Source organism: Pleurodeles waltl, chromosome 11, assembly GCF_031143425.1.
Source record: "Pleurodeles waltl isolate 20211129_DDA chromosome 11, aPleWal1.hap1.20221129, whole genome shotgun sequence".
Classification (NCBI taxonomy): domain Eukaryota; kingdom Metazoa; phylum Chordata; class Amphibia; order Caudata; family Salamandridae; genus Pleurodeles; species Pleurodeles waltl.
Genome location: NC_090450.1, coordinates 796233536 through 796250891, shown reverse-complemented (window position 1 = coordinate 796250891; position 17356 = coordinate 796233536). Strand labels below are relative to the sequence as shown.

The following is a 17356-nucleotide window of genomic DNA, read 5'->3' as shown; positions in this document are numbered from 1 at the left end:
GCTTCAAACGGCACTCCATTACACAGCGATCCAGCACTTGCATACAGATGGGACCCACTGGTGCTAAGGCCTCGGGCCTTGTCAGAGCATCTCACCCCACCGAGTACAGAGACTGACCATCTGGTAACTTGTAATCAGAGCTTGCAGGTCTCTTGAACTATCAGGTGAGAGCAACCAGATGAACAGCAAGTCAACAACATCCTTGTCCTACTAATATGGGCTCGGCCTACTACTCATTGTTGTAAACCATGCATATCGAGTGATAGAAGGGAAATTCAAGTGAATGTATCTGACTTTCTGAAACCCGACTTGCTTGAGGTTTCAAATGAGCACTCATTTAGATTGACAGAACAGCTCAGAATTCTGAACACTGAGTCTCACCTGAAATTAACGTTCTTTCTTTCTTTTAAATACAAAAGACGGCCAGTGTTGTTGGCATGACACATTTTGCACCACTCATGTGCCTGCAGTAAATGTCTCACAGGAATAATTTTGCACAACCGTAATTATAATTTTCCACACCCTTAAATGACATAGCCACATTAACTCAGTGTCCTTTTTTATGAAATGGAAGAACACTCACTTATTAAGTTCCAGCTTATTCGATGACTGTCGTTTTCCGTAGGTTAGAAACTTTCCTAACTTATATTACAAAGGATTTCGCAATATTTTACAGATCGAATAAGAAGTTTTTCACTTTGTTTCTCAAACAGAAGTTAATAACAGTCAAAAATGAAAATCGGAGAGTATTCCTGTCACTTGTCATTCCCCTTTCCATCTAGTCCTATATTCAACAGTGTCAGTCTGCAAATCCTGTAATACTCATACTTCTGAGGAAAGAGAAAAGGTGGCCTCATGATGCTCCTGCAAATCTAAGTCTCTTTTTAGGTCCTACTTTCAAAGTATTCAGAATAATGACAACTGGGCAATTACTGATTTGAGAGTGCATGCACGTAGCTACCTTTGCAGTTAGCTGAGCCAAGCACAAACAAATACACGGGTCGCCACATGCAAATCAAATAAAACATAAATTCCCCAGTACACACAAATGTATCTTCTTAGTTGAGAAGGGGTAAGTACGGACCTTAAAAATCACAATCCTTGTCAAGGTGATCCCTTAAAGTCATGAAAGTAACCTGAGTTCAACATCCTGGTGGTTATGGCACAGAGCAGAGAAGCTTAATTTAGAGGAAATGTGTGAAATATTAATGCAGAACAAAAATAGTAATAAAGGTGAACTACAATATAATACAAATCCCAAAATGAATTAGAAAAATAGTGTCAATTTTATTTAGCAAAATGACAAAAATCGAATAAGGGGAAACAAAGGTATGCATTTTAAAGTATTAAATAAATAGAAATAGCACCAGGAAGCACAAAGTATCAACAACAGCCAATGGTTGCAGTAGTTTCCCTATTTGGAAAACTGGAATACAGATTAAAATCCTCACACTGTATCTTGGGAATCGGACTGGCTAAGAAACAATTTTTAAACACTATTTTTAATAGTTTTTAAATCAAATTCAATGATGAAGTTGGATTTCTAATCAATTTTAGGGAAAAGTAACTTTAGAATAGGTGTAAAAAAAAGTGGAAAGTGCCTCTCAGTAGCATGTAGGCTAATCTCAATGGGAATAGATGACACTGCTTAACTTGTCATAATATGCAGGGTGGGACTCTGAGAGTCATTTTTGACATTAGTGTCAAATCCTGCTTGAAATGTCTGCCGAGTTTATACATGTTGTTGCGTACTTGAAAGGAAGAGAAGCAAAATGCTAAAAGAATTCTTGTGTATCTACTGTTTGGTTGCTGGAAAGCCCTACTTTCTTCTACCCGTTTTCTGGGTTTATTGGGGGTACTGTAGCTGCTTTAAACTGGATGTTAGTGTTTGATGTAGGAGAACACTAGGATTATCACAGTATACTTCCACACATACCCCCAACTCTCAGATCCCAAGTTTAGGATGGCCAAAGACCTTTATTATTTTAAAAATGCCCAAATTGGGTAGGGTTAGCCCCAGAACATTTTCCCCATGAATGTCCAGGAGTCATTCACACCTACTAGTTTGTGCCAGACACAAATGTGGTATCTTCAGGAACCCACTTCAGAGCAGAACTGGGCCTGTGGAAACTTAGAAGAGTTCTGAGTCTACTGTCTGAGACCTGAGAAAAACCCTAACAGTCTGGACCTGCTCTCCCTCTGGTACCCAGAACAAACCAGTGCTCTCCCAGGGTCATAAGGCTGACTGTTAAAGCTAAAGGGACACAGCAAGCTACAGGAGGCCTTTTACTGCAAGTGTCCAGCTAATCAGTGGCACTTGGGCCCTGTCATTTGACCTCTTCCTGCCACCTGTGAGTCTCTAAGAACTTCACCTGAGGTCCTTGAGGGATGCCTTGGAAAGAGTACTTCTGTGATGGAATGCAACTTAAAGAACTAAAGTCAGAAGGTAAAATTTTAGATAGGGCAAACTTGGTTAGTTTTTCGTTCTGCGCTCCATTGTGATCAACATGAAATTGCTCTTGGTTTCCAGTTAGACATGTACTTTTTTAAAGATTGTTCTCAACAGCCCTTGGATTGATATGTTCCATGTAAAAAAGTGCAGAATAACCACTGAGTCTCCAAGAAAATACTCGCATTTAAGTATTAAGTTGTGCAGACCACAAACCCTGTTGAAACTGCTTTTTGTATTCCCAACACATTCAACATAACGTTTGTTGTCACTGAATGGTTTTTATCTTTGTCTGAAAACGAAAACAAAATTTCAGCAAAATACGAGCAGAAATCTATTAAAGTATTTTCACATGTTCCCTTCAATTATGAGGGCAGAAAAACGTACACATGGATGAATGTTTCGGATGCGTCAAAGAAAAATATATACTTTGTTTATGAAAAGTGAATTTACGTGTTTAGGCTACTTATCGTTAAAACTTTGAAAACACTTCTGGACTCAAAGTATGAAAATATTTGGTATCCAAAGTCTTAAGGTTGTTTATAATTTGTTCATAATGCCGGTCTATTCTGCGAAACTACAAAAAAACATTCACTTTTCAGGTATGTTAATGAAGATACTCACATGCCCAAATGGGTCGAGGTGGTTGTTGGTCAATTTTAATTTCTGGAAAGATACAAGTTGTCGCATCCAGTGAGCTCCAGTAGCTGGTGAATCTGGATGAACATACAACCGCCCTGGCATGGCAGGCTCAGCTTTCCCTGTGACAGACCTGTAAAAAAGAAATATAAATATCAGAACTTTTATCCTGTCTGCTGAAGAATCAAGGCATCTACTTAGTAGGCCTTGTTAAGCAATTTACCATGGTAAGAACTAAGGGCCAGATGTAGGAAGGAAGCAATTTGCGAGTTGCAAATTTCGAGTCCTTCCGACTTGCAATTTGCAACTCGCAAATTGCTATGCAGTACGGTGTCTCAGACACCGACTGCAACTCGCTATGGGGTCGCAATGACCCACCTCATGAATATTCATGAGGTGGGTCGCAAATTGCGTGCCCATAGCGAGTATAGGCATTCGCTAACATGGAGGCCTGCTGTAGTCAGCAGGCCTCCATGTTAGCGACCTGCTTTTCAATAAAGCAGTTTTTTTTTTTTTAAATGTAGCCCGTTTTCCCTAAGGGAAAACGAGCTGCATTTCAAAAAATCCGAAACCTTTTGTTTCGGTTTTTTCAGGGCAGGGAGTGGTCCCTTGGACCACTCCCTGCCCTGAAAAAATATTTTGGGGTCCATTCACAAAGGGTCGTTTGCGAATGGGTTACCATCCACTTCAAGTGGATGGTAACTGCGACTCCATTTGCGACCGCATAAGCGGTCACAAATGGAATTGCATACCATTGCGAATCGCAAATAGGAAGGGAACACCCCTTCCTTTACCGACTCGCAAAATGCATTTCTGCAAGGAAACACATTTCTGCATAGGAAACACGCATTTGCGAGTCGCAAACGGCAAATTTTGCCGTTTGCGACTCGCAAAGTGCTTCCTACATCTGGCCCTTAGATCAGTAGCTTGAGGAATGTCTCACAGAAATCTTGTAATGCCTTTACAAAAATAGCTGACTTTATTGTCCTTGCATTTTTTTTTCTGGTCTAACCTTAAAATATGTGAAAGCCATCAGTTTTACAGGCAAGTTAAATAACATGGACATTTATTTTTACATGTTCTACTGTCATTGTGGGAGAAATTTATGACATTTGTTTTCTCTTTTACCTTTCTCTTTTGTTTATTTTCCATCTTGCAACTTTCCAAGACAGGCTTCAGTCAATATGTTTCTAGATTCTCAGTCAGAATTGACCTGAGCATCTGCTTTGAAATGGAGGCGGGCAGATGTAAAGGTACACAACTATCAGCATCTCAGGCCAGAAACAGCACTTCTGTCTTTCATGTTAAACACATCTCACACACTTGACACTAGTACTACCAATTAGATTATAGGTTGCAATTGTAATTATGATTGCATTTATATAGCACTTACTATCCCTGACGAGGCACTGAAGAGCTTTATGCCAGGCAGTAAAGCGTTTTGCGCTAGGCAGCAAGTTGCTCCTGAAACCCAGTATTAGTGCCTAGTTCATGTTTATTGGTTATTGTTGGTTATTGAAATTTATCTGTCGCTGCCAAGGAATCCATTTTGTGAATTTACTTAAATTTCTTTGTGGTAGATTAGATTAATAAGAGTTAGGTGTGATCCTTAATGGGGGTATTTGAGTTCATGCAGAAGGGTGGTGGGATTAATAAATGAGCTAGAGGTGACGCAAGCGTTTAACAGTGGGGTTTATTATGTTCTTTGAAATGAGATGCGAATAATTTGCAGAAATACAATCACTGATATCATTGAGATTAAGGCAAACACATGACACTGGCTGTATTTGGAGAAAGAAGGCGTATAGAGATTGTGATTAGGAAATTGTCATTGAAGAATAAAAGGAGTGGAGAAGATCAGAAGTTTTAAATTGAAGACGGTTTTCATGCAGGGTGTTAGGAATGTAAAGGAGTTTTTTTCGGAAAGCATCTAATCTGGGGATGCTGGGACACACAGCTGACCTAATGTTTGTACTAGCAAGCCTCTGCTCAGTAGTTCATTTGACACCCTACCTATCAGCTACCCTTCTCTTTATGGCTCGTAATGTTCTCCAATTGATTTTATTAAAAGGGAATCATTAATCTATTTGGCCCAGATCTTTAGATGTGCCCCTTCAATCAAGGTCAATCCTGTCTACCTTGACTTCACCTTTCCATGTAACAACATATTAGGGATGTCTCTTCAGCTTTTTTAGTTGAAATTAGCAAAAAAGGTACTACATTTTTTTACGCATAACAGCTGGATGTGTAACTCATCTCTGCATGTACCCTTTCTCAGATTGTTTACTGCTACCCATTACTGCCTGAAGCTTCTCCGAAACAGTTGCAGAGAATTCAGAATGTTGCTGTGAATGTCGCATGTATATTAAAGAAACTGGTGATGTTACACATTCATAAGTCACATAGGCCTCCAGCTCAGCAAAGAATAGTTTTCAAAGTTCTTTGGGTGTGGTACTGAGAAATCTCCTCTTGCTTTATGCTTCAAGTTCTCTAATTTGGTGAGAAGTGTACGCTCTAATTCTCAGTTACTGTTCACTATAGCACATGTTAAGAAAGGAAGGTGGGCGGGTAGCTTTATTCTTTCTAGTGCTGTAGCTCTAGAATAGTTTGGGATTAAAGACATTATATTCCACTTTCTCCTTTATAAAGGCTTTACAACTTTTTTACTGTTTTGCGTTCCAATTTGATGTCTGCACGCTGCCATTTGTTTTGTTATTTGCATCCAAGTTGCCCTTGGTGGGTGAACGTTGTGCTCTACACTCAATTCCTTTCGATTCCATGGCAGAACCTAAACTGTTTTTGCCCATCTTCAGTCCTTAATTTCTGCAGAAGAAAACAATGTGTCTTCCAGTTAGCCTATTTCAGAAACTCAAATACAATGGTGTCTGGTTGCATACTTTCCATGTATATATCAAGTTTCCTAACTTAAACCAATTGCAAAATGAGTTAAAAGCAAATGAGACAGGATAATGGACTAGATTGATCTTTCCATAGTATGAAGGATACTCTGAGACACTCCCTGGACTCTCGGGATCCTGAGGCAATTTGTACATCAAAAAGTAGCCTATATCCAGTGGTACCTGAATAGATGTAGAATTTCAGACATTTTTCATAAAAAGTCTGCCCATTAAATGCAGTGCTTAATTTGAACCGGCGGGGGCACCTGCACTCATTTTGCTGATCAGACATTTCCAGAGAGCAGGAAAGAGTAAACCACATGAAGGGAAAGAAGGAGACGGAGGAAGAAGGGATAGCCATCACAAAGGGAGAAGTAGGACCTTCAACAGTGAGAAAAAGGGGAAGGGGGCGTCTGGTAATGACCTTGCTCTTCGGTGTGCTGACATCTAATAGTGCCAGATGTGGGCTTCTGAGCAAAGCTTCGGACACCAACACTCATTCCTTTACAAGTTAAGCCTTGAATACATGTTTTATTCAATGCAATCACGTGTATAAAGGGGAGAGACTTCACTGTCCATTGGCTAAGTCAGCTGACCATCGGGAAGGTTACTGTTAGATATTTCAGACCATTCAACATTTTTTTTTCTTTGATTTTGGATCAAGAGCTAAATCTCAGCAATCTTTTAAATGCTCATGATATTAGTCATACACAGAGAATGGGCTGATATAAAAAGAAGGAAAAAAAATCTAGCAAGAGAAATTCATGAAAACAATGGTAAAATACATTACTGCTAGTATATGATGCACAGATATCTGGTGCATTACAAATCCGATGTACATATAGACAGACTTAGTACAAACCTAAAAGTACATAAACCAGATTTGACGTGAACTGCAGGAGGGTTTGTGGACTGCAACTGTGGCAACCTACACACATGTTGCAGTTATCCCTTACTAATAATTTTCCAGAAACAATATTGGAAAAGGTAGCCTTGGACATCCAGTTTCTTTTGCACCCAGTTTTGTGCTACTTCCAGCTAAAGATTTGACATTGAAACTTATGATAGAAAAGAACTGCCTGCTATTATTGGAATGTTTAATGACAGCCAAAATGATGACCCTCCCTCTCTATCACAGTGGCACTAATGAATCTGAAATATCTTTTCAGTGACTTGCAACAAAGCCAATGATGATGTGTGTCCATATGTTGCATCCTGCAATAGATCTCTCTATTGTGGGCCCTCTGGCTCTCTTATCTGGCTAGACTGTAGTTCAATAGGCTATTTTCTTTAGATGTGGTGTGCCCGATCAATAGAAGAGTAATTTACTTTGCCCTAAGTTTATTGAGAAGTCCAAGGGAAGACTTAACTAGTGACATCGATTCAGAGTGCTGAGGTTATTCTATTGTGTGTAAAGAGATCTGGGAAAAAAGAGAGGTAAAATGTGTTACTTTGTAGGAACATGCATTCCTTTTGCGTGGTGAGAATCGTCAAATCTGTGTCCTGACTTTGTAGTCTGGTGAGACCCAATAAAAAGTGCTGTTGAAAAAAATTAAACTGCATACTGATATACGCATGAGACACAATTTTAGCCAGTCTTTGCAGCATGTAACTAGGCCATTTCACCAAGATGATATAGGAGATGAGAACAGTAGAACTTTGGAATCAAAACTGGCAGCTTTGTTCATGTTTTAATGCGTAGCTAGGGCGAATTATCTGGTGTTCTGTATAACAGCAAAGCCACATGAAGACACCTTTATTTAATTTTTCTAGCAACTAGAATACTCTTCTTTTTATAACTACTCCATCTTTATAATTACTATATATGATGACAGCGGGGCTGTAAAAAAAGTGACCAACGTCCATGTGGTCAAACAACATCCAGGAGAAATCCAGAACTGTATTTTAACATAATTGTTTAAGCTGGCACACTTCAAAAGCTTCTCTTTGGGGACCTGGAGTAGATGCAGCATTAGTCTGATGGCATTTTCCCCCTAGACTGTCTTTTACAAACCCCATACAAACCTCACCAGGTTCCTATTGTTCACCTATTTTAATCTGTAGGACAGAATCTGTTGTCTGGACTCTGTAATCGATTGTAGCTTTCTCACAATGTGTTGGCTCTGCCCTTTTTATTAGGTAAGGCAATAATACTTAAAGTTTCAAAGGAAGAAATGTTATCCAGTATTGGATCTTTTATAGATTCACATGCTTGAATCAGAATCATCCCCATCGTCGAAGTGGAAGTACCACAGTACCTTAGAAAGCAGTAAGTAGAATGACCATATGCTATAATGCTAGCAAACTTAAACATATAGCTTATCCATGTTCTTTTGAAAGAATAACCAAATGTGACCTATAACCAATCAGGTGCCAGCACCCTCCTAGAAAACTCCCAAGAGCGGCTCCTTTCCTCAGATTTTTGGCCGCACGTCATGTGAAGGGAGTCTCCCTGAGCTCTACTCAGTTTTTTCCTCTCAGAACTATTTTTCTCTCAGAAAATGTCTGATACGTCCAAGAAAGGCCATTTTCACCCTTGCAAGACCTGTGGCAAGGAAAGGCTCCATGTGGATGATCCACATAAGGATTGTTTATACTGCCTGTATCCCAAGCATCAGGTAAAAGACTGCAAAATATGCCGCGTCTCGTCTGCTAAAACGCTGCGATATAGACAAGGAAGACTTTAATCTGGTTGCAGTCAAAATCTGGTACATCAGGTGAGGAGAGTGACAAGGACCTGAAGCCTCAGAAAAGGTCTATATAATCTGACCTGGGGCGGTCTGAGGAGAGCAGAAAACATCATAAAACTCACCATAAAGACCCTTCAAAAACATTCACGGGGAGCCTCCTCCCAGCCATCCTCTCCATGTCGCATAAAGGAGACTCACCTACATTCTCCTTCTTCAGAACCTTGACATCAAAAAAGGTATCACTTAAATTAAAGTCGACAATGGCATTAACGTCAACGATAGTATTAACTTTGTTGACCACAGTCACCGTTGCCACAGTCTCGTCGATAAGACCGTCATCGACAATGACATAGTTGACGTTGGTGTTGAAAACGCCAGTCTCGTCTGGGCGGGTGAGTGGCACCAAAAGCCTTCTATCGACAGAATCATCAGCGAGATGTTCTGCGGCATCGACAAGCCAATTGTCGACGAGAACAGTGTTGGAGAAACCCTCGTCAACAAAGACATCGTCCACGAGGACCTCGTCGACGGAAACGACCCAGTTGAAGACACCGGCGACGACAGCACCGTCGACAACACCACCATTGACGACAGCACCGTTGTCGGCACTGTCAATGACATTGTTGTAGATGATAATACGACCGTCAATGATCGCAATAACATTAAGAGAGACAATATTTAAAAGAAACACAGTTCCCTCCTCTGCTGGTTCTCCGGAGCTTCAAACAACAGTTAAGTACACTAGAATTTCCAGAACTGCCCTTCATCTTGATGACACGTCTCTTAGCAAGGTGACTACATTAGTGCCTAGCCATTTACTGGACTGGGAAGAGTCTGAAGATGACGGACCATTCGGAGACTCTGATAGTTTGTCACAATTACATGTCAAATACCGGGATGATGACGATGAATACGAACACCATCAATATGACTCTTATGATGCTCATCAAGGCATTATTATGAGCCAATACAGAATCAACAACTGCATGATACCATGCAAATGCCTGCTTCATTGATTCAGGACTTTCAGATCATGCTCCAAGACTATAAGAGGAGGTTTCCAGTTCAAGCAGATGAGCAGCCGCAGCAGCCACAACAAGTACAACATTACTCACCGGCTTCACCGAGAACCGTTGCTCCACCTCCAGCAACACCTAGGTTCACACCTACCTCTTCAATAGTTGCTCCCTCCAGGGACGAAATCACCTCTTCAGAGGACAAAAGGGAGGAAGGAGAGAGCATCACTCCTCAACACCTTAGTGATGAGTGGGATGATTACTTGGCCCCTACGCCATCACCTCCTCATAAGTCAAATTCCCCTCAGGAGGATAAAGGAGGATTTCAAAATCTGATGGATAGAGCAGAGGCCCGCTTCCATTTGCCAACATCTGTTTCTCATTCTGAGTGTTTCCTACATGATTTTAAGGAACAAGCAAGAAAATCAGTGAGATCAATTCCCATCATAGATTTCATCTGGAGTGAGGGTTTGAAAATTATGAAAAAAACAGCCATAGTCCAGCCGGTACATCTAAGTTAGGCAAGAAATATAAGACTATGGATGACTATCCAGCTTGTTTTATAGGGCACCCTAAACCTGACTCTGTTGTGTCTCAAGCTGCCCAAAGGCGTTCTAAAAATCCATCTGCTCCCATTTCAGCCCCACCAGACAAAGAGGGCAGATGTTTGGATAATGTGGGAAAAAGGTTCTCATCAATGTCAGCCATTACGGTGCATGTTGCCAACACCCTGGCTATCTTAGGTCACTTTGACCGTCAGATGTGGTTCAACATGAGCGCTTTTAGAGACCTCACCCCAATAGAGAAGCAGCCTGAAGCGCGAAAAATATTACAAGAGGGTGAGCGCACATCGGCAGAGGTTATTGATTGTGCACTGGATATAGCCTCCACAGGCTTTCGACAATTATCAGGAGCAGCACTCTTGTGCCACCAGGGCTGGTTGAAAGCTACCTCATTCAGACCTGAGGTTCAGTAAAGGATTCTCGATATGGCCTAGGACACCAAACCCCTTTTTGGGAAACACATTGATGATGATTTATTAGCCATCAAGAGAGAAACAGGCACTACGCACTCGTTGGGTACTCTACAATATAAGAGGCAATCCTTTTGTGGGGTTAGAGGCAGAGGTTTCTCATCTTTCAGAGGTACCTACCACAGACAGTATCAACAGTCCCAATACAGACCTGCCTACCAACAGTTTTACCGGCAACCATCTACGACAGCTTACGCCAAGCAAGGTGGCAGAAAGAAACACCCCCCAGAATCAAGAAGCAGGCCGTAAACAATGATCTTCATCAGGTGCCGACTGCAGCTCCCAAGTTTCCTCAAACCAAGCAAGTAGGAGCAAATACCTCAAATTACCAACAGAATTGGCAGAAAATTACATCAGACAAATGGGTGTTGGATATATTAACTCAGGGTCATACGTTAGAGTTTGTGCACAGACCACCAGAACACCCTCCAGTGAAAACACATTCACTCCACCTTCACTTACTAAAGCAAGAGGTATATCAAATGCTGTCCAAGGGCACCATAGAAGAAGTCACGATCCATCAGAGAGATCTAGGTTTTTACTTTCGGTTCTTCCTAATAATTTTTTTTTCAGTAGAATGGAGACCAATCCTGGATCTCAGACAGGTAAACAAATATCTGGGCAAACAATCCTTCCGTATGATCGCTTTGTCTGATATCCTCCACCTTCTCAACAGTGGAGATTTCATGACATTATTAGATCTCCAAGATGCCTATTTCCACATTCCTACACAGCCCAGGCATCACAGATACCTTCGCTTCAATGTGTCGGTGCCCATTGCAAATTCAAGGTTCTCTCTTTCGGGTTGAAGTCAGCGCCAAGAATTTTCATGAAGTGTCTCGCACCAGTGATGACCATTCTCCGCAAAAGAGGTTTTCAAATTTTCCCATATCTAGACAACTGGCTGATAAAGGCACCAACTTCTGAGCAGGCTTCCAATGCTACCAACGCTTGTCTAAGCTTATTTCACAATCTAGGTCTGATTATAAATCACCAGAAATCAGCTATTATTCCAACACGCAAAATCGTCGTCTTGGGTGCAAAACTCGACACAGATGGAAACAAGGCTTATCTGTCAATAGCAAGACAACAAAAGATTTCCAAACTCACTCTGGTGATCTCAAAAAGAAAGTTAGTTTCTGTGAAGAAATTCAAGTTGCCTTTAGGAATGATTTCCTCTTCAATCAACTGGGTTCATCTAGCAAGATTAAGAATGAGACCATTGCAGGATTTGTTCTGTACAGGGTCTCCCTGTTTTGGCCGGGGACCCCTAAAAATCAAAGATGACGCTGTATTCCATCACGCAAATGGTTGCATCATGAGAAGAACAGTCAGACTATTCTCTTCCAGATTACTACAGTGCTGCTTCTTGGACCACGTCCTCAACCCTTTTGATAGTTACAAAACTCTCTTTTCTATATGCATCAGAATTCTCAACCCAAGTTGAGCACTGCTGATTTTTTCAAAGATATATTTTTTGACAGTTTTCCAGCAAATGAAGTCCTCATAGGATTAACAAGTCATGTTGCAGAGTATCTTAAGTCACAATACAGTCGTATCAATGGGCCAGATGTAGCAAAGTTTTGCGAGTCGCAAAGGGTCCGATTTGCTATTTGTGACCTTGCAAAATCCGAAATGGGATGCAAAAATCCCATTTCCGAAATGCAAATAGCGATGCGACTCAACACGACTCGCAAAAATTGCGACCTGATTTTGCGAACCGAAAATAGGAAGTCGCAAATTGTGAGTCGCAAACCATATGCAAAAGCCAGTCTCAAATTGCGAATAGTTGCAAAAAGCCCATTTTGCACATCCAGATTACCACTGATTCAGAGCAGGTGCTAACCAGAACCAAAGTATAAAAGGAGACCCAGAAGGCATCTGGGTGACTCAAAATGGCTGAACTGTACGTGATAGCATGGAGGAGGAGAGTCCAGGCTGCCCAGCAGAGGAGGAGGAGGCAGAGACAGGAGATGATATACCGAACCAGGCAGACATTATTTCAACAAACTGAGGAGGAGATATATGACAAATAAAGACTGAGAAGTGCTGTAACCTTAGAATTAATTGAACTACTGAATCGTCAACTTGAACGACAGACATTGCGCGGCAGCGCCATCCCTACACATGTGCAAGTGCTATGCTCACTGCACCTCTTGGCATCGGGTAGCTAGCAGGTGGGGTATCCCAAAGTGCACTCTCACGATTCTTCAGATGTTTCCTAGATGCCTTACTCACACACATGTCCAGATATATATGTCTACCCAGGAATGAGGCAGAAATTAACAGCACCAAGTTGGACTTCTACAAAATTGCCAACTTCCCCCATGTAATAGGGCGTGTGGACGGGACACATATACAAATTTGCCCTCCTGCAAATCTGGAATATGTGTTCCGCAATAGGAAATGTGCCCACTCACTAAACATCCAGGTGGTATGTGACGCCCATAATGTCATTACTGACATTGTAGCTAAATATCCAGGGAGAACACATGACTCATACATATTCAGGTACAGTGGGATACACCAACGCCTAGAACGTGGGGAGTTTGGAGACGGATATCTATTAGGTATTGCTGACTACACCCTGAAGCCATACATACAGGTCACTGTGTAACCCTGTGATGCCGTGCTAAATTTGCCTTTTTTGTCAAACAGGTGACAGTGCGTATGCCCTGAGACCATGGATACTCATCCCATACCTAACACCTGGCAATCAGAACGAGAGGCGATATAACAGTGCACTTCGGCGGTCCAGAACTGTAGTGGAGAGGACCTTTGGCTTGTTAAAGGCAAGATTCAGATGCCTCCACAAAAGTGAAGATGCACTCCAGTATGTCCCAGAAACAGCATGCAAGATAGTTGCCACCTGTGCCATCCTACACAACATTGCCACCAGACGTGGGCTCATTGTGGTCTGCAGTCTATTCAGGTTTATGTTTATTGACCGCAATTGTCTGTTTTGCAGGCGCTGACCCTGAATCAGTGATGCCTCCAGTCCTGCAAAGTCTACGTCTGCTACATCATCCCGGGGCACAGACTGCACTCTGTGCCGGCGTCTGCACACTGCTCCAGCTGCTGGCTCTTTGTGCCTCTCTGTGGGGCTGGGCCCTGGTGCTACCCCTGCTGCCTCCATGTCCTGCGTAGGGTCTTCCATGGACTCTGGTGGTGTTCTGCTGGGCCCTGCTGTGTCACTGGCAGCTTCGTGCTGTGGGTCTGGCCCATGTTCCTCTCCCTGCCTTTGTTCGCTGCTGGGGGTGTCTTGTGGGAGACCTGTGGGACATAGGGGATACACTGTCAGTCTCGCACATCTGTTTTTTGACTCATAATAAACACTTGCCTAAATTTGAACCACTGTACTACATTGCCCATAATGCACTATTGTAGAGGTTGCTAGCCTGGAATGGAGCTAGTCTGGTGGTGCCTGCTACTGTGTACTGGGATTGTGTGTATACTGCATTTGTGGGTGTCAAAGCATATCTCATGGTACTCACTTTTTGATGTCCCAGGCTCCAGTGTCGTCTCCACCATGGTTTCCAGGGCTGTGGGTGGTGGTACGGTGGATGGGCCTCCTCCGGTGTCCCTCATCTCCCTCATGCGCTCCGCAACCCTCTCCTTGGTCCTGGAGAGCAGGTCATACCACCTTTTCCCGATTTCCTCAAGGGTGCGGTGGCTTACCCCAATGGCATTGATTTTTTCTTGTACTTGTTGCCATACTCTTTTCTTCTGAGTGTCAGGGACACTCATTGTTGCCTTGCCGAAGAGCTCATCATGGTGCAGGCAGCACTCTTCTGTAAGGACCTCCAACTCCTTGTCTGAGAATTTCATTTTTCTTCTCCTGCCAGCACTGCCTGTCTCCTCCATGGTTGCTGCATGGTTGCTGCAGCTCCTCTCCCCTGGTGTGGCTCAGCAGTTTGGGATGGGTGTGGTCCTCCCTCCTCCCAGGTCTATTTGGTGACTTCCTGGTTCTGATATCATCACCAAGAGCCAGAAAGTGGGTTTCTCAACTGTTGTGTTGCACCTGCAGGCAATTTGTGAGTCGGTCACAATTTGCGACACCCTTCTTGCAAATTGCGACATCGATAAAAATGGAGGTCCCAAAATGCGGTGCAACACCTCTGTGACTCGCAATTTGGTATTGCGAGTCTTTCTTGCATTTGGTTTTGCGAGTCGGAAATAGCGATTCGCATGGAGTCGCTATTTCCGATTCGCAAAATTTTACCTACCTACATCTGCCCCAATATTCACTACATTGAATATGCAACACAGGCCATCAATTATTATGTTAGCATACTTAATTTACACATCATGTTAACTCTCCTGCCCTCTGCTGCAGCAGCTCTCATCATATTCCCACTCTATGAGACGCCCTACTCTGCAACACTGTATCAGTTTGTCTAATATACCATAATAACTAGTAAATATAACTTTGCACTGGTGAGACAATTCTGGTGCTGACATGGGGGGTCAGGGTAAACAGGGCCACCGCCCAGGAGTAGGTGTCCATCCATCACTGCCCTCACTGGGGTTTCATTGCAATATTTAACAGCTGGTTTTTCAGTATGTCATACAATGGGTTCAAGGTGCTTCCGTCTTAGTGTCACATTGTTCTCTTTTAGAGTCCTCTCTAACAGTGTCCGTCATCTCTTTTACCTACATTCCAATTCAGCCCTATGCACCATCTGTGTCGGAACCCATGTGGGTCGTACCTGCCTCTTCCTCCCCATTCTCTAATCTAGTTCCTCCCTCTTACATCAGCCTCTCCCAGGTTTCCAGTAATTCAGCCCAAAGTGGGGCAATTGGGCGCTGATGGGTTCCTCAGGCCTCCTCTCGACGCAGTGCATGCAGCTCCGCTTGCACCCAGTTTGATACATCACGTCTCCAGGCTACTACTGAAAGGCCGCCAGGGAACTTCCAGTGCATAGCCATTCGGCATTTAAATAATGCCAGTGCTAGATCCAAGAATCTACCGCCAGTCTTCCGGGAGGCCGATCCCGGGCTCAGACCCAGAAGACAAATAGAGGGGTCTATTTTCACACTCACTCCCAACATCCCTTCCATGTCACCCAGGACACGCCGCCAGCAATGCTGTATCTCAGGGCAATGCCACAGCATGTGATCTAGGTCCGCGTCCGCAGCACCACATCTGGGACATGCCCGGGGATGACCCCTGTATATCACCTGTATCCTGTGCAGTGTAAGGTATGTTCTATGTACATAATTGAACTGGATGTACCAAAGACGGGTGTTATGTCATATCCTACGTGGGTGCGCCAGCGCCTTCCGCCACTCCGCGTCCGTCATGCTTCTGCCCAACGTCTTCTCCCATCTTTCCCTAATGCCCTAAAGGAATTCCAGTGTGCCCTCGTTATGGGCCCTATAAAGCTTAGTGATGAGATGAGTGTCACTCCCCCATGGTCAGTAAGAGGTGGAGAATTGTATGAACCTCTGGTTCCACCTTCACTGTGTGCCAGTGTTCCCGTATGGAATGTGTCAGTACTTGGTAAAGGAGGAATTGACCTCTCAGAACTCAACTCTCCTCTTCCATGTTGGTGAAGGATCGCATCACCCCATCCCGGAAGAAATCTCCCAATGTCTCTACTCCCGCCCGAGTCCAGGCCCCAATTTGAGATCTTGGTAGTACCGTCCACAGGGTGCCCTGGGGCAGCGCCACCAAAGGGAACGCTGGTGAGTAAGCTGCCTTCATTCCCATGCGTCTCAGGCACCTCCTCCAACAGGAGAAGGCCACCGTCAACAGAGAATTCCTCGCCGGCAACGGTACCTGGTTATTGAGCATTCGCGCTAATATCAGGTCCCCCCCAATCTCTCCACTGGAGGTTACCCGGTCCAGCCGTCCCCCCCCCTGTAAACCATCTGGGCATCCATTGTAGTTGGCACGATAAATAATAAAGTTCGAAGTTCGGAACCCCAAGTCCGCCCTCGTCCAGAGGTCAATGTAGGACAGACAGGGCATTTAGACTATGGCCCTTATCCCATATTAGCTCTTGGAGCAGTGTATTCAGTTCCCTGAACCAACTCACTGGGACCGTTACCGGGAGATTGGAGAAATAATAGAGCAGGCGGGGTAAAATAATCATTTTAGAGAGGAATATCCGCACCATTGTGGAAAATTTGAGAAAGCACCAAAATGCCACAGAAGACCTCAAAGATCGAAGAGCCCTGCCCGAATTACCATTGCGAAGGTCCCCTAAGTCATGGAACACTTGTACTCCCAGATATTTAAAAGTACTGAGGGGGTCTTCCCGGGGCCAATGCCCTCGACGGCACCCAGTGCGCATGCTCCAATGCAAAGAAGGGGGTAAGTAGCTCCGGGGCCACATCCGTCAGTAGCCACCCTTCCAAGAAAGCCACCATGTCTGCGCCCTCAGCACCCTCCAGGAGGCCTATAATTCGCACATTGTTTCTGCGATTACGGCCTTCAGCGTCCTCCTCCCTGCGTTCCAGCCGCTGCACACGTTCCATGAGCTGGAGAACTGTGGCCCGAGCTCCCGCTGTGCCGGCGAGAGCTCTGCCAGAACTGTCTCGGCCTCCTGGACTCTGTCAGCTAAATTCTGGTGATCTGCCCTGAGAAAGCTCACCTCTACTGATACCTGGCCGATGTCCTGCTGAAA

At 43.7% G+C, this 17356-nt stretch overlaps 1 protein-coding gene across 4 annotated transcripts in view; it reads right to left on the bottom strand.

The window, feature by feature from the left end:
• Nucleotides 1-17356, bottom strand: part of TBX5 (T-box transcription factor 5) — a 399833-nt gene that overhangs the window by 260855 nt on the left and 121622 nt on the right. For all 4 annotated transcript variants that reach the window (XM_069214523.1, XM_069214524.1, XM_069214522.1 and 1 more), the window contains one exon: nucleotides 3074-3221. In XM_069214523.1, coding sequence (XP_069070624.1) covers nucleotides 3074-3221 — 148 coding nt within the window. The remainder of the gene's footprint in view (nucleotides 1-3073; nucleotides 3222-17356) is intronic.